Here is a 27989-nt window from a genome sequence, read left to right as displayed (position 1 = left end):
TCCATAATCACATTTCCCTTCTTACACATCCACTTTTCCTGAGTTATGGACTTTAAATGCCTATTTTTTTCATTTTGAAAAAACATGCTGTGACAGAAGCCTAGTTTCATTCTCCGCACATGCTCCTACTACTAATGGACCTATCTGTTTTTGTTCCCTTGATGCTATTTGCATGGACATGCAATGGAACACTGCTTCCCTCTCTCCTCTTCATGGGTCTGGAAAGATACCACAGTCTTTCAGCCTAACCCAGGGCTGAAGTAAAATCTTTATTCCAAAGGGAAAGCATGCTTTTTTATTAGTGGAAAGAAGGAAGATGAAAAAAATAGGCATAAACTCCATCTTTCTGTTCAGTGCTGCTGCATAGAGAGCCACAGGAAAAAAAGAAAAGGAAATTTTTTATGAAACCATTTCAGCAACAGATCTTTTCTTGATAAATGCACAGAAAACATTAATCTGAGGAGTTGAGGTTCTTTTATTTTACACCTAATACAATTCAAATTTAAAGGATTACTTGCACAAAAAAATAAACACATTTGGTATAAAAATTTATCATCACTTTAACACCTTTTTATCTTCTTATGGCCCCCGCTTTCTCTGGAGCAGAAACATATAAAGACTAATGGCACAGGTTTGTTTTATTCTACAGCATTTTTGTCGTTTTTACATACTCAAGTACCCTAAAGGACAACAGCCCGCTGTATACAAGAACCATTTTCTTCAGCCTGCTGAATTAAATTTCATAAAGAACCAAAGCTATAAAGGCATTTTAAAAACCACTGTCTCTTTTTCCTTTCAGAAGCACTGACTTTTTGCACTATTAATATACATAGTGTTACGTAACAGCTCTTGAGTACAGTACATGCAGCAGAATATATCTGATGTATATAAAACATACATTTAAAATCTTGACTTATCGGAATTCTTGGAAGATTGAGTAACTGTAGAATGCCCACTGCTTAGAGAAAATGGTTTGATAGTACAAATGTCTGCATATATTGGCCACTGGAAGAATCCAGAGCTCACTGGAATAGTATCTGTAGCACATCAAGGTGCGCAAATAATTTACCTACAATATTAAAACACGACTTAGCAAAACCAATAGTTCGAGATCTTATGACTGGGCGCTGGAACCAGAAGATCTTTATGGTCCTTTCCAACCATACCTTTCTATGATTGCTATGTTACTCTTCAGTGGTTGCAAGGAAGTGTGGTGAGAGTTGCCCCTCTCCTGCCAAGTCCTTTATAAAACCTTTAGTATGCAATTTTTTTTCAGATGAAGAAACTTATTTATGTCTACTGCCTCTTCTCTTCATTGCAGCTGTACACTGTGGACAGTACCACTTCCCTTTCGGTGCTTCTGTCAGTCCAACACATCCATAGTGGAACCACTCAATAGGGCACTACAAAAAGAGTTAAAAGAGAGGGTTTGGACTTGGGGTTTTTTCAAAATGCCTAACACAAGTACAGTTCTACGAAAATGAAACACGAGTGGAAAGCATGGATTCTGCATTTCACACAAGTCACAGGACAAACAAGGATAGGGAGGATCTGCAATATACACTCAGTACACTAAGCAAAATGATAAAAATTCTTGGAGTCATATATGGACTCACATTACAGGGCAAAATAAGTATGTTGTGCTTTGAAATACTTAGTGTGACAAAGTAATCTTATCACTTACTTCCGTTTAAATGTAGTTATCTCAGTAAACACATCATTATATTTAACTGTTCTTTCAAAGCTTTATTTGAAAAGGATAACTCTTATTAGTAGTGAAATAGCTGAAAAATCACAGAAATAAAGGGTATTTGAAGCAGGGCATTTCTGAACCTAGCAAAGGAGGATTTCTAAAAGAACCTGAGCTGTGTGGAGAGATGAGAAGTTTCCTGAAGGATGGTTCAAATCATATGCAATTTTCAAAAATAAACTCTAAAAAAAAAAAGCAACTCCTACAAGCAATAGGTATATGCACAAGCCTCTCATGAATCTTTTGAACTTTGTTACTTACATCTTGGTTATCACAGCCTACCATTTCACCATAGGACACCTAGTAAAATAAAAAGAAACAACCCTTAGCAATTAACATTTTGAAAGGGCCGACATCCGAATTTCTTCCTTTGAGGAGTTTTTCCATTAATAGCAGTAACAACATTTTCATTTTACTTTTGTTACACAATCCAAACACCATCATGTTCATAGTGAACTGATTTTCAAAAATATTTCATTCAAAAGAAGATATTACCTGCATATTTGGATTGGATAAAAAACTAAAATGCACTGTGAGCCCCCTCAATTTTTGATTTTATTATTCCTGAAGTCTCCATTACCACATTTAAAACTCTCCAAGGATATCACATCACTAAAAAAATTTACTTATTTTTAGCTTCAACAGTTCATTATTTACATCACCAGTAAGTAAATAAAAACAGGTCAGGAGTTCAAGAGTAAAAATACATTTTTCTGAAAATTAGCATTCAGAGAAGGAAGTTCAGCTACATCAAAACAGCACCTGTAGCTGTATTTCAATTTGGAGGCCATCCTTACCTGATTACAAATACAGTAACGTGGCTCATTTGGATCATAGGTCCAATCAACCTGGCTATTAGAATCAGACTCTGGTATTACTGCTGTTTGCTGAGACAGTTCTTGTGCCAGTGCAGATGAAGAAGAACATGATGATAGAGAGGAAGAAGAAGATGATGAGGAGGACTGCTGACTTGAGGATTTGTTGTTGTTTCTGAGAAAGAGAAAAAAAAAGTAAAAAAATAGCACACATGATTTATTTCCTGCCAAGTGAAAGAATCACTAAACAAGTACTTTGTTGATTCTGAAATACTGCAGTGTGTAAATCCCAAAGCTATCATTCACATTTCATTCAACCCCTGTAAGCACTGGAATGCACCCACTGAATGCTCTTTGAAAAGGAAACAAGTCATACCAGCTTACAAGTGCAAGAAACTGTTCTAATCAATGGAATTTAACAGCTCCAAACTGTCAAGTGGCTTTAACAAATGCTTTTCTTCACAAAGTTTTCCATCAACAGCCTTGGTGTCAAGTCCTTATAAAAATTATGCTACCAATAAAACAGGAATTTACATACAAATAATGTCATATGTCATGTCCAATATATAACTGTTTTGAAGATGACCAATTCTCTGTTAATCGCCACTCAAGCACCAGCAATCACTCCCTAGGAATGGTGCCAAATAAAATTTCTCTGCTTTGCTTATAGGTCAGATAGGGAAAAATGTTTCTAAAACAGCATTATTAACTGAGTCATGAACACAGACAAATTTGAATGAAGAAAAAAACTCAAGACAGTTTAAAAGGATGGGCATTTTGAGACAAAGTCTTTCAAGTACAAGTTCTGATTGTTGACATTGTATTGTTAAAAATGTTTTAAAACTTCCTTTCAATCAGAAATAAAATTCATTCCCTGTTCTAGATGGTCAGTCATTAGGAAGTGCCAGTTTCAAGTAAACCTGACATCAAACAGATCTCCAGATTATTTCAAAACCATCTACAAACCATTGCAGAGTAATTCTCAACATTTGCTGTTAGATCAAATCTCTCCAAAACACAGAAAAATGGGAAGAAACTTGATTGTATCTCAGATAAAAAAGCAGACCAGTGGAGTGAGTTTGCTTAAAGAAAAATGAAGTGGGAGGACTAAAGAACACAGCCCTGAACAAAAAATGGCCAATAGGCAGTAACTGTCTTCTGCTGATTCCTCCCCACAGATATTAAATACAATGTATTTCTAATATGGCCCATGACCTTTTTAAAGAAAGCCCAGCTGTCTTAAAACTTATAATAGCAGTCAAAAAGTAAGAAAACCTACTTGCTTTTTCTGCCACTTCGTGAATCTGTGGTTGATGAACTTAGTGTCTGAGTTAATGTAGATGCCAGAGCTGATGACGAATATCCAGCTGAATCTCTGGACAATGAAAATTCTCTTCCAAGCTGAAAATCATTGTTCTTAAATGCTTCATAGCTGGCTTTTAGACTGGATGTTCGTCTTCCCTCCTTCATCTGAAAGGAATACTGATACTGTATCATATTACACAGTAAAGCTCCTACGTAAGGCTGCTAACTGCTAATGATATGCACAGGTTCACTCATTACCTTGTTAAAGAAATTAGGTACAGAAGGCAATTAAATGTGTAAGAATATTTTCCAGGAAGTTAGAAAACAAGCTTGCCTTTAGGCAAGTTATACAGGATGAAACTGTCACATATTAATAACATTCTAATATAAGAACTGAATCACATCAGCTGAAAGTGAGCATGGGAATTCAGATTTTTTTTAAAAAACAAAAAGGCAGTCACTAGCCTTTCTTGTTAATCTGAAGCGGATGACAGAATGACAAGAGTATTTTGACATTACCTGTGCCGTGGCTTGCACTGCTTGAGCTGCTGCCATGGTAATTGCACCGGCCCCGGATCCTGAAGATAATGAGCCCAGGTTATATGATGCCAATGGTTGAGAAGAGTTTGTATTGTATGCATTGTTTGAAGAGGATGATGAATTACTGTTTCGACACCCTTGATGAATAGAACACATTTATGAAATTCAAAATGAAACTAAATTCCTTTGCATTTTAAGAAGAGTTATATGACAACCAGTGAAAGAGTAGGATCAGAGCATCAGAGTAGTCTAACAATTTGAGAAAAGGTTTTAAAAGTAATTAGACACAGCCAATATTTGTTTATGGGAAAAAAGGTAAAAGAAGTTTGTTCCCTATCTGTCTTCATGTGCAAGGAGTCCTTTTAGAAAGACAGCTCTCACTATGATACTCAGCTATCAAAGAACAGATGCAGCTGCTATACCTATGCCTACCTATATTGAAACAATTCTCACTGCTATAATCATCAAGAAGATGGTAAGAATGATTATGCACCTATACTGTTTCTGAAGTAGAACTTTCCACAGTCTTAAGTCTAAAAACTACAGATCAGTTTTAATGCAACACAATTTCCAGGCTCATCTGCAGAATGACAGCTGCTCAAATATAGCTACGTTTTATTTGTAGCCTCATGTGAAGTTTCTTCAAAAGAAAATTGAAATAGAAATGACTGAAACTACTTAAATCTGACAAACATTACTGAGGTAGTTGACTTACTATAACTCCTTAGTCTTTTATTTTCAGAAAAGAATCTATGAAACACCTTAATATTGAGAATAGGCAGAAAAGTTTAGGTTTTTTAAGTCACTATTCAAAAAGACTTCTCTTTAGACATAGATAACACATGAAAGAATTTTATTTTTGGACCAACTCTTAAAAAAAAAGGTGTGAAAATTCTTTTCCTTTACTTTGGAAATTGTTAAATGCCTTTTTTCCAAAAATAATGCATTGATCTCTTGTATTTCTACTACTAGGTGAATGAAAATGTACTGTTATCTTCCTCAAAGTGTAAATAAAAAGAAACAGCCATCATACAGCTGTTAAATGACAACAAAGCAGAGACACTTCATGGACAACACAGATAAGTAAGAATGCCTGCAATTTCTGATGTTTCAAGTGACTGAAAATCCCAGGGGAAGGGGTACCAGCCTCTGATTGAGGACTGACTGAATGGCAGATCCTAGAAGGTCATTATCGATGGCACAGGGTCTAGAATTTCCACAAAGGGAAGTGCAGTGCACCTGGAGAGGAAAAACCCCAAGCAACAGCGCAGGCAGTGGGCTGACCTGCTGAAAAGCCACCCTGTGGAGAAGGACCGCAGGGTCCTGTCCCTGAGCCAGCAGTGTCCTCTGGGGGCTAGGGAGGCCAGTGGTGTCCTGGGGTGCAGCAGGAAGAGCACTGCCAGCAGGCTGAGGGAGGTGGTCCTGACCCTCTACTCAGCCCTAGCAAAGCTGTGTCTGGAGCGCCGTGTCCTGTTCTGGGCTCCTCAGTACAAGAGACAGGGAGCTCCTGGAGTGCTCCAGTCGAGTGAAAAAAAGATGATTAAGGTACTGGAGAACCTCATTTATGAGGAAAGGCTGAGGGAGCTGAGCCTGTCAGCCTTGAGAAGAGACAACTGAGAGGGGATCCCATCACTGTCTACGAGTATCTGAAGGGAGGGTGTCAAGGGGATGGAGCCAGGCTCTGCTTGGTGGTGCCAAGCAATAGAACAAGAGCAATGGGCAGAACCTGATGCACAGGAAGTTCCAACTAATTATAAGGAAGAACTTCTTTACTGTGCAGGTGGCCACACACAGGACAGGTTGCATAGGAAGAGTTTGCCCAGAGAGGCTGTGGAGTCTTCCTCACTGGAATATTCAAGAAGTATCTGGACACAATCCTGTGCAATGTGCTCCAGGATGACCCTGCTTGAGCAGGGAGGCTGCACCAGGTGACCCACTGGGGTCCCTTCCAACTTTACCTATTCCATGATTCTGTGATTTCAAAAGACCAACTCACAAATATAATTATGTTTCTCTTCTTCTGATTAAAAAGCAATGAAATGAAAGACAATTAGGATTACCTGGTGTATTTTCTTTAGAAGCATCTGAAGTCAGGGTAGATAGAAGAGCTTCGGATTTAAACTTCTTTTCAGGAACATGATCTGTTGTACTATGGTGAGAAGATGGATTGTGTTTCCTTTCTAAATGAAATAAATGAAGGGAACTTAAATGTAAAATCTATTCAGCTTGAAAGTCAAATAATGCTAGCCCTTTCAACTAATTCCCACCAGCAAAACCTATTTCATTTTTGCACTTCTTCTTAACAGACATTATTTAAAAAACGCACAAACATAAAAAGAGGCCACCTTTAGAAGTTTCAAATACTTACTCTCTACTGGAGTGTGAGAATGGGAGTGATGGTTATTCACAGGCTGTGCTGGTGTATCCAGCTCCAGAGACCCTAAGAGGGAGATAAGAAGGACACAAAAATTGAGAGTTGGCACTATTTTACTTTTACATACTGATGAAATCTTTAAAATATTAACCGAATCACAATGCAATTATATTTTATTTTAATCGGAAGAATTTTTGCTATAGCTGAAAACCCTTTCTACAGTACAACCAGAGGCCAGTGAGATTAGTTCTCAAATAAAAATTGGTGATTGCTACTGTGCAACTGTTGAAATCAAGACCTTAAAATCAAGGCCAGTAAAAACCAACAACATTGCCCTCAACATGCCACTTACTCAAATGAGTTGTAGAATGGCTGCACCAAAAGTACTGACAATCTACACCAATATGAACTGAAGACTGAACAATGTATACTGTATAAAAAAGGCATCTTGTCCCACTGAGTCCACCTTGTCACATTCAGGCAAAACTCAAGAAACAGCAGTTTCATCTTTCAAGACAATTTAACATTCAAAAGAAAGGGCTGCAGATAATAATCCAGATTTTCTTAATATTCAAAATACACAGAGCACCAATGCAAACAAAACCAAACCAACCCCAGAAAACGAACAAAACAACAATAAACCCCACCCGCACACTCCCCCCTAAAAAAGGAACAAGTAAGACAGGCATAAATCAAAGTCTGTGTCTCAGAATAACATTTCTTGTAAGATGAGGCTAAATAACTACAGCATAGGAGAGACTTTCACTATAAATTTAGAATGATATATAATGTTTTGTGCATCAATCTCTAACAAAAAGATTTTGAAGAAGCTGCAATACCTACCAACTTACATTTACACAGAGGACAAAACAAAAAAGCAATTCACATTCATTTTTCAAAATCTGTAGCTTCAGCATTTCTTTACCTCTTCCAGTGCTTTCAAAAAGCACTGAAATAGATGAATATATGAGTAATACGTAAGTATTACAAAAGTTTAAATATTATTATTCTAGAAGAGGATCAAAGCACAAGGAGCTATTTTGGCTAAGCGAAGTTCAATCACGAAGTTCAATCAACTTGCCCAAAGGCTGCCCTCTGGCGGGGACTTCAACCTTATGTATTTACTACGAAAGCTAAAAATTTTAAGAGTCTCATACTTCTAGCTTTATTTAAAAACAAGCAAAGAAACAAAACCCTCAAACCAAACAAACCTTAAAGATGCAAAATGCACTTTAGTACTTCTCTATTTTGAATTCTTGAAATCTATCTAGCAACCTCTTCAAACATGGTTCACGAGAAGGTAGCATCACATCCTAAAACCAAATGGGATTTAAACTAAAATAAACTAGTCCTTTTCTGCAATTGCTAGTTAATTAATAGCATTTAATTTAGACTTGTCTTTTTTTGTTCTGTTATTTGTAATAGCAATTACAAACAGCCCCAAACTCCCAGCTTGTACAACACAGCCACAGAAAGTTCCAAGAAGGAATATTTATTCCTAATATCCTCAAGTGACTTAAATCAATTTTCACTGTCTTTGGCTATGAGGACAGCCACTGCCTCCATAATCACAGTAGTTAGATCAACTTAGAAATTTATCACAATCACGTTTGAATTTGATGTCTAAATGCTGATAAGTACAGAAAATCCAGATTCTTCTACACCAAGCAAATTTTGTTCACATCCTGAATACTAGCATGGTATTTAACACGCAGGCTTTTTACCTAAAATGCTTTTCCTTCATTGGCCCTTTACAGAACAACTGATTCTCACCCCTTCAAAAAAGAAAACCACCAAGTACATGCAAAACTAAAATAATGACCCTCCTTAGTTTGGTGGCAATCAGCTCAAGGAAGAAATGGTACCCTTGCAACTGGCTAGGTGGCATGCCTAAGCCAAAGTACTTGGCTGAATACCTACAATCATTAAACAGGTTTAAAAAATTATGTATCTTACTGTAGCAATTCACAAGGACAACAGTTGTGTGAAAAAATTATTCTACTTAGTTGTATTTTGATTTCACTGCTATAAACTGAGGTTGAAACTAAAATTTGAGAATCACTGATGAAAATTGTGGTAAAACAGGTGAAAATACTGGCAGCCACTTACAAGTGTATGATACTGTAATTTAGCAAATTGACAGAAAGTCTGTCAAGTTCTTAAAGAAAATCATGCATACTTACGTCTCTCTAATATTTCTGTAATTCCAGCATTATCTGCTTCAAGTTCCATTTTAAATTTAGCGAGTTCTTGGTCCAATTTTCTCAAATGACGGTCTACCTGTTAGTGAGACAAAGCAGAAATAAATAGCATCCACTTCTGGAACATCTGAATACCTCCGTCCTTAATCTCAGGCTCACTACGTATTTCCCTTCCAGCAATTTTGTGCCACGCAGCACTAAGCACAATAACTCACAGAAATGATCTTTTTGGTCACCTGTACTTCCCTCACTCAGCAGAGACACCAAAATAGCATAGGTGAAACTCCAAGACACTTCAGAAATAAAGATGAAGAAGACTTAGAGGTTCTCTGGTTATGCAAACATGAAAGGGAAGAGAAAGAACAGTAGAAATGGACATGGACTTTAGTAGAAATTGGACTGCTTTGGGGAAATTGCAAGTTCTGAACTGAAACCTGTATGCAATTTTTGTGCCACTATACACACCAGCAAATTTGCTGTGTACTGAGTCTTAACTGAAAGTGGAGACTCCTGTGTGTTTCAGCAAACTATGATGTGCTCTTGAGTATTAAAAATTAACCAAAAAAATTCTCAACTCACTATCACGAAAAGAAACACTACATTCCAAATGCTTTCTACATCTGTAATCATACAGCAAAATTTACCTGTCTTTATTAAAAACTGGGAGGTTTTTCCAGTTACCAGCTAAGCAAAAGAGAAAAAGTTCTGATTCCTAGAACATACTTTTGGCTAGTTGCAGTGAGACTAAATCAGTTGTTTCATGTCTTCTATATTTAAGTGTAGTCTGACTTGCAGGTTCTGTTCTCTTGGGAAATGTAAAATAAATATACTTAAACTTTATACTTTAAATCATGTGCCACCCCTCTCTGAGTCTGGCCATCCATCCAATGAAGAGTGCACCTGCCCAAGGCACAACCAGCCAGTTTCTCCAGGAAAGTGCTGTAGGAAACAGTGTCAAAGGCTTTACTAAATCCAGGTAGGCAACATCCACAGCCTTTCCCTCACGTACTAAGCAGGTCACTTCATAATTAAAGATCAGATCGGCCAAGAAAGACCTGCCTTTCCTAAACTCATGGTGCCTGGGCCTGATTCCCTGGTTGTCCTGCTTGTGTTGTGTCCTGACACTCAGGATGACCTGCTCCATGATGTTCCTCAGCACTGAAGTCAGGCTGACAGGCCCTTACTTGCCTAGATGCTCTGACACTTCTTGTACATGGGCATCACATTTGCTAATTTCCAGTCAATCTGATAAACACCCAAAAGTGGCTCAGGACTTCTCCCACCATCTCCCTCAATGCCGTGGGGTGGATCCCATCACAGCCCTAGACTTGTGTGTGTCTAAGGAGCACAGCAGGTTGCTGAGCTCCCTTGAATTACAGGGACTTCATTCTGCTCCCTACCCACTTCTTCCAGCTCAGGGGGCTGGGCAACCTGAGAACAACTAGTCTTGTTATTAAATACTGTGGCAATGAAGGCATGAAGTACCTCTGCCTTTTCTTCATCCTCCATCTCTGTGTTTAACTCTGTATCCAGTAAAGGATGAATATTGTCCACAGCCCTTCTCTTATTGCTGATATATTTTTAAAAATATTTTTTTCTTTCATAGGAGTAACCAGATAAAGTTCTACTTGGGCTTTGGCCCTTCTAATTATCTCCCCACATAACCTCATGAAATCCTTGTAGCCTTCCCAAGTTGCCTGCCCATTCTTCCCAAGGTGATACACTTTTTTTCTCCCCAAGTTGAAGCCAAAGCTCTGTATTTAGCCAGGCTGGTCTTCTTCCCTGCTGGCTTCTCTTTTGGCACATTGGAGTGGGCTGCTCCTATGCATTTAAGACTCCTTTCTTGAAGAATGTCCAGCCTTCCTGGACTCCTCAACACTGCATCCCAAGGGATTCTCTCAACCAGTCTCCTAAACAGGCCAAAACCATGCATTAAAACCTTATGATTTCTAATACCATTTCTCTGCTTTATATTTAAGTGACACTTACTACTCAAAACCCCAAAATTCTTTAAGTCAACAAAATATTAAATGTTTATTACGCCGCAAAACATCTGTATGTAGATGACATAAAAGTACAGGCAACACAGCTGCAGTGCTTATCAAAATGATCAGAACTTCCTAGAGCATAAATTTAAGTAATTCACCACAAGTCTTGTGTCCACTTACCAGATCATATATTTGATTAGCCAGCTGCACTTTTTCATCTGCATCTTCCAAAGCCTTATAATAATCCTGTTATGAAGAGAATTCTTTTTTAAATTATGAATGTAACTGAATTAATTTCAGTAAATTTAAGCTACTGTTATAAAGAATAAAATATAAGTCAAAAGGACAAATTTAAGTCAGTTTTCAGAAAGACTGTGAAATTTTACTGTAAACAGCAATCATCTGAATTTTAAATGAGAGATATAATATTTATTGATTTATTTTTTGTTAGAAAAAGCCAAAATAAAAGATGGGGACACATCCTACTAGAGTGATATTTGGATTTCTGCAAGAAATGCTACAAGAAATGAAACAATCTTGGATTTATTTTATATTACACAGCATCATGTTATGGACTTTTACTTCAGGACCACCATAAATCCTACTGCTCTTAAAGTGATGCTGAAGTACTCGGTAGAGAGGCCTTTCCAGCACTCTAGTTAAACGGAGATAATACTGTACATCATTTAAACTACTTTAAAATAAGCTTCTCTAACTATAAGTCCATTCTAAATAATTTGACTAAAACAATCCAAGTCTCCTCTAACCAATGAAAATTCACAGACAAACTTTTTTTTAAAAAAAGGTATGTTTTCAAATACTTTTGCTTTAGATTTGAACAGATTTTACTGCCTTTTAATTCTCAATTTCCACCCAATAGTATCTTATGTGAAAACTACTTAAAATTTTGATTCAACTAAATTCAAAAGCAAATTTTTCATTTATTCTAGTAAAGTCAGAGCTCTGACCTTTTTCTTTTTTAGAATTTAAAAATCTATTTGCATTAATTAAAGAAGAAAACAACCCTTACCCAAATTAGGGGCTGAAGTAGCCACTGTAGGAGACTACAAAGGAGTTTCTCCTGACAAGATGATGGACTGCATTGCTTACAATACCACCAATGCTCAGGTATTGAAGGATAACACAGAACACATTCATATTCGTGTTCCTACTCCTCCCTTTCTCAAGCTACATAGACTATATCTGTGATGTGTAGAAGGACATAGGGAGAAAATCACAGGTAATGCTGAATCTAAGCATGAAAAATACCCTCTAAAAGCAAGCAAATTAACCTGGGCAACTTCATGTCACACAGACAGAAGCAAAAAAATCTGAGCTCAAAATTTAGTACCAGGCTTCCTCACCATTTCAGGATTTCATTTTTTTTTTAATGCTAACAAGTCAGTCAAACTTGAGAGAAATTCTTAATCAAAAAAACCTTTCACTCACTTTTCTCCTCCAAGGTAGTTCCATCCACCCCTATGAAAGCCCAAGGGAAGGCTTGAACAGTTCTGAACACTTAAATCTCCCATCAATCATCAGCTATTTTTTTCCTAAGGTTGCCTTAGTTTGCAAAAGAAAAATCTGACCCACTCTTGTGATAGCCTTACTTTTTTGATTGATGTCATTTGTTCTTCTCTCCATTCAGGTTTGTTTTTCTTTGCATTCATAAAAAATTCATTTACCCTCTGCTCAAGCTGATCCATTGCATCTGTAGCATAGGAAAAGATTGAGACAAACATTATCTTCTCATGTACATAAACATTAGAAAATATGGGGAAATTTTTTTCTCAAACAAAGTTGACACGACTGAGGTGCAAACTATTAGAGAAAAAAAGAAAAAAACAAAAAAACCAAGCAACAGTGGACAGCGGAGGGAAATATTTACCTTAATTTCCAAGAAGCAGAATTGCATTCTGGTAGGATTCTCATCAAGGTTCTTGTGCTCTCCAGCATGGGACAGGCAGGACTCCAAGTTCTAAAGGTTTTTTGTCCCTAAGAGCAGTGGTAGTGACTTAAAGCACGACCCAAACTCCTCACCCAGGGCTCTAGACTGCTGACTTTGGAACATTCTAGCCAGTTACAAACTGAGCAGGAAACAAAATGTTCTCCTAAGAGAAACAGTCAAATACAAAACCAAATAATTGAAAAAAATTAGTGTCTTAAAAAGGTAGACCAACTGAAGAGCAAAGTCACTGCCTTTTAGTCCAGGGCCTCTCCACTGTTTGTTAGGAAGGGTCAGGGCAAATTGAAAGCACTCACAAATTATTCCCTCCACCCCCAGAGGAGTAAATGCACTGATGAAGTATTATTTGGACAGGATTCTCACTTTTATGAAGTTGAGAAATATTGTAAGGGGGAAAAAATAAACCCACTCATTTTCTAACATTAACTATCTCTAGAAAGGAAAATGTCAACCAGAAGGGGTTTTTTTTTATTGTTTATTGAGACAGGAACAGGGATTCCCTTCCCTTTCCCCTCCACCCTTCTCCCACTGAGTTTACTATTTCAACAGCTGGAGACTTGTGCACTCAACAGCTTGCATATTTCCAAAAACATGCAGCTGCCTCAGTCAAACTAGCCTGGACAGCCTTGCTAGTGTCAGGATAGATGACAGTACTGAGGTTTTTTTCCCAGCACTCTCAGTGACATTGCCTAGCTATCAGTTTTAAATTAAATGTGACAATGCACAAATCACCTACAAACTTCATGCTCTGGCTGCAAAACACCTAAGAAATTTTCCAGAAACCATTATTAAAACTGGATCACTTCTTCCCAAAACAAAATGTAAATTAATTAATTAGTTCAAGAAGCTCATGAATGCCTAAGCATGATTTACTCTTAAAATCCAAGAGGCCAAGGGTCTTCTCAACTCTGAAAATTCACAGCTAGAACTAACTGTTTACACAAATAACCAAAAATCATTCATAGTAAATGATCAAAAATATTCATCAATCTTCCTTATGCTGGGAACATTCAGCATCAAACCCAACAGGAACCTAACAACTGGCTGGACAGAGCACCATCAATCCCACACCATAACAGTTGTGACATAAGTTCACATCGACTTTATTTAGATGCAGACAAACAAAGCAGTCAAACAGTTTTGGAATAAAACAGGCTAAAGCAGGAGAACCTCAACAGTGAGCATTTTCCACTTGCACCGTGTAGAGAAGATTAAGAAGCCTGAGAAGCAGACAAGAAGCACACACTATGTGGAAGCTTCTAAAATCTTTATTTTTTGACCAAATGACTCTAATTTGGTCTGAAAAGCCAACAGACACAGTGTTCTATCTTCTGAGCACAAACACCTTAAGTGTTAGCTATCCTAGTGGTTCTATAAAGAAGAAATGATAAAAAGTATCTTCCCTCTTCACTTTTTATTGAGGACATGTTATCAGTCTGTGTGAAACTGCCTAGGGGAAAATCTCCCCAGAAACTTGGTCTCTCCTGAAAGAGCAGAAAAGGCAAAGGCAAGTGCAGGTCAGATCTATCAAAGTATATGGGAAGTTCTCTCTGCTACAGCCAAGTTCATCCACTTTTTCTTGTGATACTATATTCTGAGATTTTAATTTCTTACATCAAATTTCCCAAGTGAGTTGCCAAAACTTCTGTGAGAAGTCCTTTTGCCAGATCTTGACATTTTACCCTGAAAACCTGATAGTCCATGATTTTAACTTAAACAGAGAAACACATTTTATGCTTCATGTGGAGCTCAGTTAAAGCTCAAGAGTCAAGTCCCAACTCAGATGACGTTTGATTTTCCACAGGCATCTTATCAGAATATACAGACTATACTTAGACTTGGTTTATTATTTCCTCCAACTACAAACAGCAGAACCAGCCTCATTAGAAGTCAATGGGATCCAAACAGGACAGACTACAAAGTCAACAATGACACTAAAGGAGAGCAGCAGAGGTATCTCTGAATTACAAATCATGTTGATTTCTGGGACAGCATCACTTATCAAAGTACTGTTTCCAAGTACTTCTGAGACACCAAACAACCCCCAGGTTTGCATGCAGTGTTCATCAGGCAGCTGGGCAAGTGATGCTGAAGAGGTGCTAGTCCAGAAGGTTCATAAATGTCTTTGGATACTCTGCCAATCACTGCACAAGAATTACAGAAGTACCAGGGTCTGAGAAAATTTTTCTCTACACCTAAGGTTGGTCCTAGTATACAATATTCACTGTCATTTACTGCTTCCAGTAATACAACATGGAATGTTATTTGTCATGTTAAAGCAGAGGAAATTACAATCTGCTGTCTTTGGTGTTGCTAGCTGCCTCAGTTCTCAAACACACCTAAAAAAACCCCTATTATCTTCTTTGCTTTCTTATGGAACAGAAATGAAATTTATGAACTTATTCCAAACTATTCAAGTCAAAGAGCTGCTCACTCCTTCTCATTGTGCTCCCTGGCGATAGCAGCTTCAGAGGTGCTATCTCCCAGAAGGAGCCACTGTTCCCACAACTTTAAGCACTGAACCCAAGACAACATTTAAGTCACAATATTCTGAAAAATCCTATAGACAGTTCTACATGTGTCAATAAGGCCTGTTAAACAGATCTGCCAGGTGCACTGAGGTAAATACCCTGTGAAAAGCCCTTTATTCTAGAACTGTTGCCACTTAGTGCTGCATTTTGTATTCCTATACAGTATTTCCTTGTTATTTCAATCTCTGCTCTTTCTCTCAGCCTCCTTTACAACAGCGTGGCCCTTCCATATTGATGATTGCTCTCGTCTTTTGTGCAGCAGCAGTTTCATTACTGGATACTTTTGGATCACAGTTATAGATAACCATATTAATTGTGTGTTAAATGACCCCAACAGCTATGCAGGACACCTAAATCCCAGACGAGATTGTATTAGAAAAGATGGAATGGCAATGCATCCTGAAAACAGTCTGAGGCAGTGTATTACACCAGGATACAAGCAGAGAGCTACAAAGTGGTCTACAAAGAAACCTCATGTGTATTTGTAAACATATTTTGTATAATATATATTTATACAAAAATAGACATTTCTATAATTTGTATAAAACCGAAAGTATATTTATAATGTATATTTGGTTGCGTGTCAGCTAGGGCACAACGGGCCGATCAAATAGCACCTTCCTATATACTGTTATTAGAGAGCTGGCTGGAAAGTTTCAGCGAGAGCATGCCGCTGCCTGCTGGAAGGAGTGGGACATAACTCATGTTCCAAACCACCATCACTGCTCTTAGGGATCAAAAATCTAAAGAGTTTGGGACGTGCCACCGAAAATGCCTTTGGGAGCCGCACAAGCCCAGGAACGCAGCTCCGCTCAGGGCCTGCAGGCGCCGGGCCCGGCGGGCGGGGGCTCGGGGCTGCCGCGACAGCGCCAGGGGCGTGCGCCCCGCCCCTCGCCTCTCCTCGCCTCGCCTCGCCGGCCCGGCAGAGCCCTCGCCCGCGGGAGACGACGAGACGCGCCCGGGCCCGAGCGGCGGAGCCGGGGAGCCGGGGCACGGCTGGGGAGAGGGCGCGACCGCCCCGCGGCAGCGCGGGGGAGCGAGCGGAGCTGCTGCCGCGGGCCGGAGCGGCGCCGCTTCTTCTCCTCCTTCCTTCCTTCCTTCCCTGCTCGGCCTTCCCGCCCGTCCCGCCCTGCGGCGGGGGCGCGGCGGTGGGGCCGGGGCCCGCGGGGCGGAGCGGGGCGGGCGCGGAGGGGCGGGCGGAGGCGGCGGGGGCGGGACTCACGTACTCTGCACCTGCAGGTCCATCTCGCGCATCTCGGTGAACCTGTCGCGCAGATCCATGGGAAGCTGCTCGATCACTGCGGGGACACGGGGGAGCGGGAGAGAGGGGGGAGGGAGGGAGGCAGCCAGTCAGTCACTCGCTGCCGTGGGGGAGGGGGGGCGCCGCCTCCTCGGCGCGGCTTCCCCCGGCTCCCCCGCTCCGGCCGTCCCCGGCCGCCCGGCGCCCCCGCCGCGCACACACTCACTCTCCAGATAGTCCTCCAGGTACAGCATGGCGGCGGCCGGGCCCGCGCCCAGGGGCTGCTCGAGAGCGGGCGCTCGTCCCTTCCAATATGGCGCCGCCGCCAACAACACCAGCGCCTCGACTCAGCGAAAACAACATTGGCGGCGGACGGCGCTCGCCGCGGCCGCGCCGCGATTGGCTGCCCGCGCCGCTGACGCACGCCGCGGCCCGCGCTGCGCCGCGCGGCCTCATGGGAAGCGTAGTCCGCCGGGCGAGCCGCGGGAGAGCGAGCGTCCCGCCGGGCGTTGTCGTTCCGGCTGGTCCGCGTCCGCTCCCGCCATCCCGGGGCCGTTCCCGGGTTCCTGGGGCCATTTCTGCGATTCTGGGACATTCCCACCTCACAGGGGCCGCGGGAGTCTTCTCCGGGAGCAGCTTTCGGTCCTCCAGAGCGTCCCCGGCGCGACCACAGCGCCGCAAGTCAGGCGAACGGGAAGGGAAAACTTGCAGCTTCTTGATCAGTCTCGAGGCTTTTATTTGTCCGGTGTTGTTTTAAATGCTCGCGGCGGGCAATAGTTCATTAAAAGCGTAAGAAATGGCAAAACTAATGAAACGGCTTCAGTCCGTGCACTTCCCGGCACAAGGTAAAAAAAGCTGCTCTGTTCACCACAGGTCACAGGTACGGACGTTCCTGGGAGAGGAGACACGTACGTGGGCTTTAGAATTGCTGTTCAGAACGCAAAACCAAAACTGGCTGACAGCATTGGTTGCCATCCAGTTACAGTACTCCTTGCGGTAATTCACTTTTACGTGTTTGGGGCTGGGGTTTTTCACACGGTTTCATTCCCCCAAGTAGTCTTTTTCGTCACTCTTCTATCGCTGTTATTTACTGCTTTAAGCACGGACTGATGCATTTATCCAGATGTGGTTTTTGCCTGGGGAAAGAAATTTTTGGCGCTTGCATTATGTCAGGTGTAAGTACAGGAGGATAAGAATTGTGGTAGCAGATCAGGTTTACTCTCCACTATGCCTTTCGTTTCCATGTCTTTATCTGTGCCAGATGTATCCAAGCAAAAAGGAAATGTATGCTTAAGCCAAATATGAGTAAAACTTGCATGGGATGTTTCTGAAGGTTAGGACTAATGGAAAGTGGTCCTTTTCTCATGTCTGAAGTTCGTATTTTGTGAGTAATTAGTTAAAGATGACTGAATTTTGGGAAATGAAGCGTACATTTTGTATATAGCCTTTATGAAGACCAATGGTTGGTCTTAGTAAATGTTGGATACACACAGTATGGCAAGCAAGTTGAGGGGTTTTAATTCCTTTGTTGTTAAAAATGGGGGAGAATGAAAAAGGTGTAACAATAAATTTTCAATAAACAATAAACTTAATAAACAATAAACTTTCCAACTTTGTGAAAAAAGTGCTGCATCAGTGTGGTCACTTTCCATACTCCATCATCACCCATGTAGTCTGTACTGCCAGAAATATCAACTGCTCTCAGACATAGAAATGAGAACAGATTTTAGATGGTCATTAAACTCAGTTAGCCTTAGTGGAAATAATGTCTATATTATTGCTTATACAGATCACTTTCCTGTACAACTTCTGACACGCTAGTGTAGGCATAGCATTTTTTTTCTAAGTCTTGTGTGAGAAATTGCTTAGCCCCAGTCTGGTATGTAAAAGACAAGATTGACCCTTTGTGAAAAGGTAAATGCCTGCACTTCCTGAAGTGATAGGATTTGATGTAGCAAGAGTCCCTGCAGAAGTACAGCAAAGTGACGACATCCTGTATTCATTAGGAGAAAAGATAGGTGAATTTAGGGGTAATCTGAATTGATGGCATCACTTTCTTTTATGCTTAGTTGCAGCATTAGTGAATTTTAAAGAAAAAAAGGTGTTGTAGACACGTTTGGGAGCACATTTCCTGCAGCTGAAGTCTAAGAGCAATCCTGTAAACAAAGACACCGCTATTAGAACCACAACTGAAATAAGGTCATACCATTTGCCTTGTGACCAAAATCCCAGCACAGCACAGACATTGAGACATTGGGACTTCTCTTCATCTTTGTAAGCTTGGTGATAGCAAGCAAAATTCTCAACGAGGCCTACTGTGCCAGGGTGTTTTATGTGTGTTGTGGTGCCCAAGCCAAGGAGACCAAGGAACACAGCTCTTGAGGTTATGTCTCAGTCATTTCCTTTTGAAATGGCATGTGCCCTGTGCCCCTTAGTGAATGGCACTGAGTTTAAGCTGACATTTAAGAAGTGATAAGCCAACAGACCTTAAAAAAGAAACTTTTTACAATAGAAAACTTCCTGTTGTTTATAAATGTGAAGAATTAACTCTATTGATTAACTCAAATTTTAGAACAGCCTAATTAGAACAGCTCCTGATAAGGAAACAGGGATTAATGACTTTATTGGAATGCAAATACAGTGAAAAAGAACTGAACACCAGCTGTGAACTCAAGGTAAAAAGAAATTCAATTCGTGAATTACAATCAACATTGCTCAAAAAACTCCTTTGCAACTACAGAGCTGCTTAGCACAGGAAGCGAAGGGAGGCCACAGGAGCTGCTGTTTTCTCCTGTTTATATAATGTTATTAATGTCGATGGCATTTCTCCAGCAAATGTTTCACATAAATCATGTTTCATCCCTATGATGAAGTGATGGCATAAAGGAATATTACAGATGCCCTGTGATCTACCTAAAGCTAAATGCTTGCTTAGGTTTCAATAGTTTTCCATTGACAGGAGAGAAAAAGCTGATTAAAACCATAAATTTATGTTCTCATGTACATTTCTCAGATGGAGGTTAAGATTTTCAAATCTCCCTCTCTTCTGCACTTACCCATTCCATATCTCTATAATATCCTTTTTCTATTCTAATTTCTTCTATATCTTCCCATGTGTAGAGCTATTTGACACATTTAACGCCACCATTTCCATCTTCATGTTGCATCTGCTGTCTATCTTGATACCCTTTCTTTCTTCCTTCCAAATCTATTCTATCTTCTGAGTTGTATGATTTCTGGAGCTTTCTGTACCCATTTAGGACTGTCACATTTCCATATTTATTTCAGTACATGATTTTTAACTCTTGTCTAATCCAGTGTTTCTGGACTTACAGACCTTATGTTTTGTTTCTTTGTTTTCAAGAAGGACACATTTCCAATGATATTATTGGAACAAATCAGGACAGACCTACCTAGCCCATTCTTAGATTGATATTCCAGGTCTCAGCTACTGCTGGTAGGTTCCTGTGCTTTGGTTTCTCACAAGGGAGCCTCCCTGCCTGTGGCACACAGAGGCTGCACCTGTGTGTTTCTGAGGGCTCTCACAGAAGAGCTTCAAGACAGAGCAACAGCTAAGTGGCATCCACCAGAGCCTGCATAAAACTGCAAGGCTGGGTAGCTCTTAAACTACCAGGAAGGAGCAGTTTGCGTTTCTTTGGCACTTGCTCCAGCTGCACTCCAGCAGTCCGGCGTGGCAGGCCAGAATCCATTCACCACGGTGCACTGCTGCGAGCATGTGTTGTGGAGCGCAGCGTTCCCAGCCCTTCTGGCTGCCAGTGTCAGTATCAGGCCTGCTGGTCTCCTCACATGCTTTCAACTATTTCATTCCTCCTCACATCCTGTTTGTTGCCTGCTGTTTTTCTCCTGTTGCAGCTGTTTTTTCCATTCTTTCCAGTCCACCCAGTTTTGCAGTCCAGCTGTCCCTCCCAGCTGCCATGGACTCCACCATCTCCCAAATTCCACCCTTTCTGCTGCTGCAGGGGCATCACCCACAGTCTCACTCTCCCTCTGCAGGAAATAACTATCATTCCTGCTGTACTGCACACCATGGCTATTGGAGGACATCAGTTAAATAACTGAATTGTCTTGAGACTGAGCACTATGTAAGGATTACAGCATGATCGTATTTTTTCTGAGCAATCAACTTTATGTAATGGGAAACTCCATCCAAAGCTGGATCCTAGGAAAAAGCTGTGTCAGAGTTTTAAGTACATGTTACCCTCATCTAGTGCAGCATTATGCAGGAACTTCACACTTCCATGAAACAATCCCTCAAAAGGACAAATTTGGCCCAGGAATATTGTGTCTGAATGGTAATCTCTCTTGAGAAATCAGTTTCCTTTTCTGCATATTACAAACTCTCTTGGATTCTGAGATACACATTCCTTTTTCTGGGAGAAAATCCATGACCCCAGATAATTAATTAGCTTTAACAGTCAACAGGAAAATGGAACTGCCATTTATCTTTCAGCTTGACTTTGTGTACAGGCTCAGGCAATTATATCTCCATCTTTTAGTTAATTTTATCTGCTACAGACTCAGTTAAATTTGCTTGCAGATTTCAGTTATTTCCTGAAAATCTGCAGGATATGAGCAATTGCTGTTTATATATTAATCACTGAAATGTTTTATCCTGACTTCCTAAGGAAATAAAGCTTACATGAGCAATCCATATGTTTGTGTGAATACTTCTTTATCTCTTTTTTCACCCTGCCTTGTTTATATAGAATTTACTAATTTCAACCTAACTGAAAAAGAAAAGTTGTTCTTTTAGAGATTAATTGTGCACTTGTTAGATGCTTGCTTGCTGCTAATAGTTTTGTATTTTTTTTCTCTCCTGTTCACTGAGGAGAAGATTGCAATATGAACTTTCCATGTATTAGACTCAGGAAAATCTACTCCAAATCAATGAGTATCCAAACCATAAGAAAATCTTCTGCTGATGAACATAAGTTATGCACAAGGAACCAACACCAGCAGTTTTGCTGCTCATAGAATTTCCAGGTTCCTTTGCTTGATTTTCTTGCCATCCTGAATGCTGGACCATGTGACAGTAAGTTGGAAAATTATTATCTTAATGATTAGTTAAACACTTTAAGTAAAATTTGACATTTCAAATGCCTTTAACTATTTATATGTAATGAAAGGCATTTTCTACCTTTTTCTTTTCAGATTTATACATGTAATTTTTCCATGAGGCCAGGATATGCTTGTGTCTGGAATTGACTCATATCTACTAGCTTCCACCAAGAAATGCTGTAAGTTTCTGGTATGCCATGAGTGGCACAGAATAGTGTGGGATATGACACCATCTATGCCCTGTGCTGCTCAGAAGTTGTGTCCTCTGAGAATTGAGGTCTACAGATGGAGCAGGTTAAAAAAAAATAAAAGAGCTGTCAGTCTTGTGCTCAGAGCACCCATCTAGGAGAAGACAATGCAGTTGTATTACTCTCCACTCAAATTTGTGCTTTTGCAGCCTCTTTGTCCCTGGAGCAAATTCACGAAGGTGCAAGTGGCAGCAGGGGAAGGAAGTAACAGAAATTTGCCAAAATGATGACATTATGATTGACTGAAGTAGCACAGCTGACCCAGGAGAGGATGCACACTTTGAGGGCGGGCATGAATCTTCACTGCCTCTGGGCTTACACAGTCAGATACAAGAGGATAACTCAGGAATCACCTCCTTCATGGTTTCAAGAGCTGTGCAAAGACTGAGGAACTCGAGAACCTGGAGTTCAGACTCAGCTGAGTTGCAGGACAGGACAGTCCTTGTCACAGAAGGCAAATACCCTAACTTCTTACCAGAAAGAGAAGAGGTACTGCAATTTAGCATAAGAATGAATCTACCTCTTTGGTTCGATAATGTAAGGTAATACTTGGGGCAAAAAAAGGAGAACAACCGAGTTCCTTGAAATTTTATTACCATATGTATTCAAGATGGTAATAACATTGTAGCTGTACACTCTCAGAGATACAGGCAAGTGCTCTTTCTGGGAAAGATAACTTAGGTGATAATTATTTTGTGCAGATGTATACAGTTGTTGAAAATACCACTTGGAGAGCACAAGTTCCTCTCCAACTGTCCTACTCTTGTCTGATTTTTTTAAAACTTTCACCTGATCTAAATGTACCTATTTTATATATCCTTGGTCAAATTTGAATTACACTTAGAAGTATAGCTTTAGGTTGTTATGGTTTATTATTTCTGTTCTGAAATGCAAATTCTTTGTCCCACACATGGTGAACCCTGTCATGTTAGTTCCTACAGAAATAAAGAATAAAAGGTGATGACAGGCTAAGTTAATACCTAATTTGTTCTTCATCTCATGCACTGGGGGAGTAACCTTACCATATTTTTAGATGAGTCCTAAAGGTTTGCAATCAGCACATATTGTAATGATGTAACAAATTGCCTCATTTTTGCATATATGCCAAAATCCCTAATGTAAACGTGCACAAGGTTATTTGAAAATGCACCGTGAAAGCAGAAGAGGCAGTAAGTGTCATGGCAGTTCATTTTAGAAGGATTGCTCTTGTTTCAAGTTTTCAAACGTCTCCATTATTCTGATGTATTTCTTTCCAAAAGAGAAATCTAAGTCTTAAGCCTTAAATATTTTTTAGTGCACATGGAGAGTTTTCCTCTCTATGTGTCAGTATTGTATTTCAACAAAATATGAAGAGAATTACACAGTCACGGCCACTTTGGTCTTCACTGGCATAATAATAGTTGCAATGAACAGCCTACTTTCAGGGCAGCAAGTGACAGGAATGCCACAGCTTTTCTAAAATGAGGAAGATCTTACTAACAAAAGAGTTAATTTTCATGAAGAAGTTCTAACTGAGAAATTTTTCACCTCTCATTTTAATGCATGTTGTTCCAGAACTGTCTGGTCTTTTATATTTGCATATTTTATATCTATCAAATTTTGCTTGTATCCCAGAAGTTATAAGAAATAAGGGCTTTACCAGTAAAGAGAGCTACTTTGCAGGAGGCCACAAGTTGATTTTACAGAAACTCAAAGCTAACATGGCAAGAGACCATATTTTTTAAAGGGAAGAACTCCTTATTGATAACTACCTGTCAATAATTTATAAGGGAAGTACTAAAATCACTGCATTTTTTATATCAATTCAATTTGAAAATACAGAGTTACTATTTTTTTCTTTTAATAAAAGTCCTATATTTTACTTAGTTACAACCTCAGATCTTGGCTCTTCTATATGTCTGTGCCCTTAAATATTAATGCAAAACACTTGGGAATGCAGTTGTTTGGGAATTCTTCAATGAAACAATTTTTTAGCTGGAAAATACTCAGTATAAACCAACATCCTTGCAAGAACCTAAGTCCTTCAACAGGGCTTTTACTGAAATGCAATACTCTTGAGAGTGAGAGGTGTAATAGGTGCCTTGTGGTCATGAAACTCCTGGGAGCTAAGCAACAAACTCACAAGTGTCTTCTGTCTCATTTAAGTGTTGGCCCTGAGATTTTTTTTTCTTGATCTGCCTTGTGTGAGGGAAACCACTGTGGAGCTAGTGCAATATTTGTCTGCTTGTGATGCTGGGTCCTGAGCTTCACAGCTTTGTTGCAGGGAATTTGAACAAAATACACAAATACAGAAAGTCGCAATCCATTTGTAGAAAAACCTCTGTAGGGTTGATTTCCTGGTGTCTGGAGCATATTTCTGGGACAGGAAGAAATGGCAGACCTGCAGACTGAATCTGCTTTTCACATACCAGGTAAATTGCTCTTATTGTCAGGCTATTACCTGTGCATTCATTAAACTGAAAGTGTTTAGTGGCGTTTAATAAAGACAAGGAACATTTAAGAAACCTTAACAAGTTTTACAGGATAAAAAAGCCTAATTTCCTAGTCTAACCTGATATTGAGCATCTTTCATCGATAGGGAACAGGTTTAAATAAAAAATGTTACAAATAATTAAAAACTTATTTCAGTTTGACTGTTATTATATTTATATTCTGATACAATTAACATTAAAAATTACTTTTGTTAGCAGTGAAATCTGGTACTCCATGATTGACAATGTTCTCTACACAGAAAGGGAGAATCTTTCTTGAAAAAATTGACAGAAACTGCGAAGAACTTCATATATTTTCCAAGACAATGTTTTAACAATTTTTGATAAAAACCCAGTGGGTCCTAGATTATATGCCTAAGGTGTAATTTTAAAACTATCAGGTGACACAATGCTGTAATTCAATAACAACTGTTATTAACATAGCAAGAGAAAAATGTTTGGTGAAGAGAGAAACAGGCCTCTTTTTTTTTTTTTTTTTTTTTTTTTTTTTTTTTTTTTTTTTTTTTAATTGTGTATGTCAACCTTTTTTTGCTGCACTTATGTCTGGGCTGTTTTTCCATTTTGAGGCTAAATGCAAATTCAGATTATAAATGCCTTCTTCTAAAGAATACTTACTGGATAAAGAAAAGCCTAAACCAGTATGTATTAGCAGTTATTTTCTTTTGTAAGCAGGATCAACACAAACAGTGCTTCCAGACAATGATGATTAATGGTTCAAAACTATAGATCTGCATTATGTAATGCATCTCATATTCTTGAAATGAGGATTGTAATTTGTCATTGTTCTCTGGAGCTAAAATTACAACAGGTAATTTGCAAGAATAGATTGTAGTGTTTTATAATTGCTTTTTAAAATTCATATGGTCTTATATCTGAATAAATATTACATCTCAGAGCAATGCATTAATTTTCTGTGTAGTGACGTGCAATGGCTAGATAATCAATTATACCTTTTGTTGATCTAAAATTACCTCTATCAGATTTATCATATGGTGTGGTACCCTGTAAGTAGTACCAAAATACAAGCACACTCCTCTCACCAAGAAGTACTCATTTTCTACTTTCATTTCCTTATCTGTACTGAACCATGTGACTGGCAGGGTTCACAGCTAACCCTTCAAGTTAGAGCACATTCTGACTGCTCATGGGAATTACTTTCTTGTCAGCATGCCCTTACAGGGGCTGGTTTCTCATGGGCCCTCCCTGCCACCTCTCCTTGCCACTGCTGCGTGCCCTTCTTTCAAGCAATGGCCTTGGCTCATACCAGATACATGGGTCATTGTAGGCTGTGGAGTTGATTAAAAGGTGCATGATAATTCATTCTCAAAGAATTTCTCTCTGAACCACCCTGTACTCAATTACAGAATTTAAAAAAAGAAAAATAAAAAAAAGAGATAAAGAGAGAGAGAGAGGAATAAAAAGGTAAGAGATGCCAGATGGAAAAACCTGATTCAAGGTAGTTTGTTTGTTTGTGGTTTTTGGGTGTTTGTTTGTTTGTGGTGCCGTTGTTGTTACTGTGGGAATGCACTAAGAATTCAACATTTTGTGTTGTGGTATGGTGAAATGTGCTGTAATTGTCTGAGTGGGAAATTTGATTAAATTACTGACTTGTGGTTCTGGAATTACTCAGTGACCTCAAGTGCTGGAGGACAGCTGTAGCTTGACTTCTTTATTTACTGATGCTGGCTCATAAATGTATCTTGCTAGCTTGGACAGCAGAGACGGTCTCTTGTGGGCCACTTTGTTGAACTTGACTGAGGAATGTCTGCCCCTGGAAAGAAAAATATTTGGTTTCCAACAGAGAACTAGAAGTTTCTGTGCCAAATGGGACAGTGTTTGGAAGAAGCTAGAACAGAATGGAAAGAAGATTAAATTATCATGCCAGGACTAAAAGTTATTTTATAGATACCTAAAACTGAAATACACTTATACAGGTATTTGCTTACTGTCAGTATTCTTCCTTTTCTATTTTCATTCAGTGTTAACTGCATAAAACTAATGTATAGTAATTCCTAGTTATTTTCTTTCAAAAATATAGGCACATTTTCTTAAATAGGCAGCAAGTAATATGGTCACATCAAACTGTTTAAAAGAAGACAAGTGCATCAGTCTTCAAAGATGTTACAGGGTCCTACAAAAATTCATAGTAGCCAGAGCTAAATGCCTTTGTATTAGTGTCACATACAATTAAAGTACAGTCTGGAGATACTTTGTGTCTGCTGTGCGTCTCAAAGATGTGAGAACTTATTTGCTATTGAGAATAAATATATTTTATGGTTTTTAGTTCAGAACCAGCATATATGAATCAAGGACAACTGTTGACATCTGATAATGAGTTCAGCTTTAATCACTCACTCAGAATTGAATGTTAATCTTAATCACCCCTTCCAAGCACACAAACACTCCACACATGTATATATATGTGTGTCTGAATGCACACATATACATGTGCTGTTTTGGCAGTGGGACTCAGCACTCGTTCATGATATTATTTTTCATTATCTGTCCCTGCATAATTCATTTCAGTTGGCACACTATAGACTCACAGATTCAGAATTGAAAGAGATAGGAAAAGAAAAGAATGCATCTTTTCAGTGAAGACATCTGTGTGGTTCTATACAAAAATTTTATATGACTGAGTTGAAAACGAGCAAAGAGATCATTGTAAAGGTAAGTTATAGAATTTAATGGAATCTTATAACTTGTTGTATTTTATTAATTTATCTTAGAGATTACAAGAGGAAGTAATAATATATAATCTTTATATAATCATTATATATATAATATAATCATAATGTATCATATAATATATAACCATTATATAATCTTGTGAGATAATGTCAAAAAATAAAAGAGACGCAGTCATATAAAGTTCAGTTAGTTTTAAAGTAATTTCTGTAGAACCCTGCTAACCTCCTCACCTCTGGTGAGTTCTGAGGGATTTTCTGGAGAGATTGCTCTAGAGTCTGTTCACAGGAAAGCTGAAGGCATGGATACAGCTGGACAAGACATGTGCCTTATTCAGTGAATTACTAGTAGCTATCATTTACTGCCTTACTACAGCAGTGACAAAATAGTAACAGAGAGCAGAACTCCCATATTGGGTAACATACACACACCAGCTGTTCCTTCAAGCCATTGCTCTCCTCCTTTCTCATAAAACCTTTTTTCCCCCATCTTTAGATATTACGTGTTTTTCCCTTATGAATAATAGTTTATTTACAATGTCACATCTTAAATACCCAGTGAATTATGGAAAATTCTGTTATTATAATAGAAATAAAATACTTCACATTGATAAAAGACAGAAGTTTGCCTTTCATTTTAGTATTTGTGCAACTTTAAGAAATGACTGCATCGTATACACAGGTGCCATACAATGCAAGGAGTTACCATGGACACGACAATATTGAATGGCAGAATCAGGCTTCATAATAGCTTTATCTTAATCACCTTCAAT

General features: G+C 39.2%; 1 protein-coding gene and 1 long non-coding RNA gene across 5 annotated transcripts; one reads left to right on the top strand and one right to left on the bottom strand.

Annotated features, from left to right (window-relative positions):
- Positions 1 to 457: 457 nt before the first annotated feature.
- ING3 (inhibitor of growth family member 3) lies at positions 458 to 18235 on the bottom strand. 4 transcript variants are annotated; one of them, XM_063396754.1, is made up of 13 exons: positions 16937 to 16988; positions 16697 to 16768; positions 12862 to 12968; positions 12584 to 12684; positions 11154 to 11219; positions 8968 to 9064; positions 6779 to 6850; positions 6471 to 6590; positions 4390 to 4547; positions 3845 to 4035; positions 2548 to 2740; positions 2012 to 2050; positions 458 to 1403 (listed from the first exon to the last, which is right to left on the bottom strand). In XM_063396754.1, the coding sequence occupies exons 4-13, from the start codon at positions 12677 to 12679 to the stop codon at positions 1287 to 1289; spliced, it is 1149 nt and encodes a 382-aa protein (XP_063252824.1). In that variant the 5' UTR covers positions 12680 to 12684; positions 12862 to 12968; positions 16697 to 16768; positions 16937 to 16988; the 3' UTR covers positions 458 to 1286. The 4 variants fall into 4 exon arrangements, with proteins under 4 accessions (XP_063252824.1, XP_063252821.1, XP_063252820.1 ...); XM_063396751.1 differs by lacking the exon at positions 12862 to 12968 and having other exon boundaries at positions 4390 to 4448; positions 16704 to 16768; positions 16937 to 18235; XM_063396750.1 differs by lacking the exon at positions 12862 to 12968 and having other exon boundaries at positions 16704 to 16768; positions 16937 to 18232.
- Positions 18236 to 18455: 220 nt separating this feature from the next.
- Positions 18456 to 25928, top strand: LOC134550250 (uncharacterized). Its single transcript, XR_010080294.1, has 2 exons — positions 18456 to 21763; positions 21883 to 25928. It is a non-coding gene; the product is annotated as an uncharacterized LOC134550250 (long non-coding RNA).
- The last annotated feature ends 2061 nt before the right edge of the window (positions 25929 to 27989 follow it).

The sequence above is a fragment of the Prinia subflava genome, chromosome 4 (genome assembly GCF_021018805.1).
Source record: "Prinia subflava isolate CZ2003 ecotype Zambia chromosome 4, Cam_Psub_1.2, whole genome shotgun sequence".
Lineage (NCBI taxonomy): Eukaryota > Metazoa > Chordata > Aves > Passeriformes > Cisticolidae > Prinia > Prinia subflava.
Note: the sequence above shows the minus strand (reverse complement) of the source record. Positions and strands in the feature narration are given on the sequence as shown.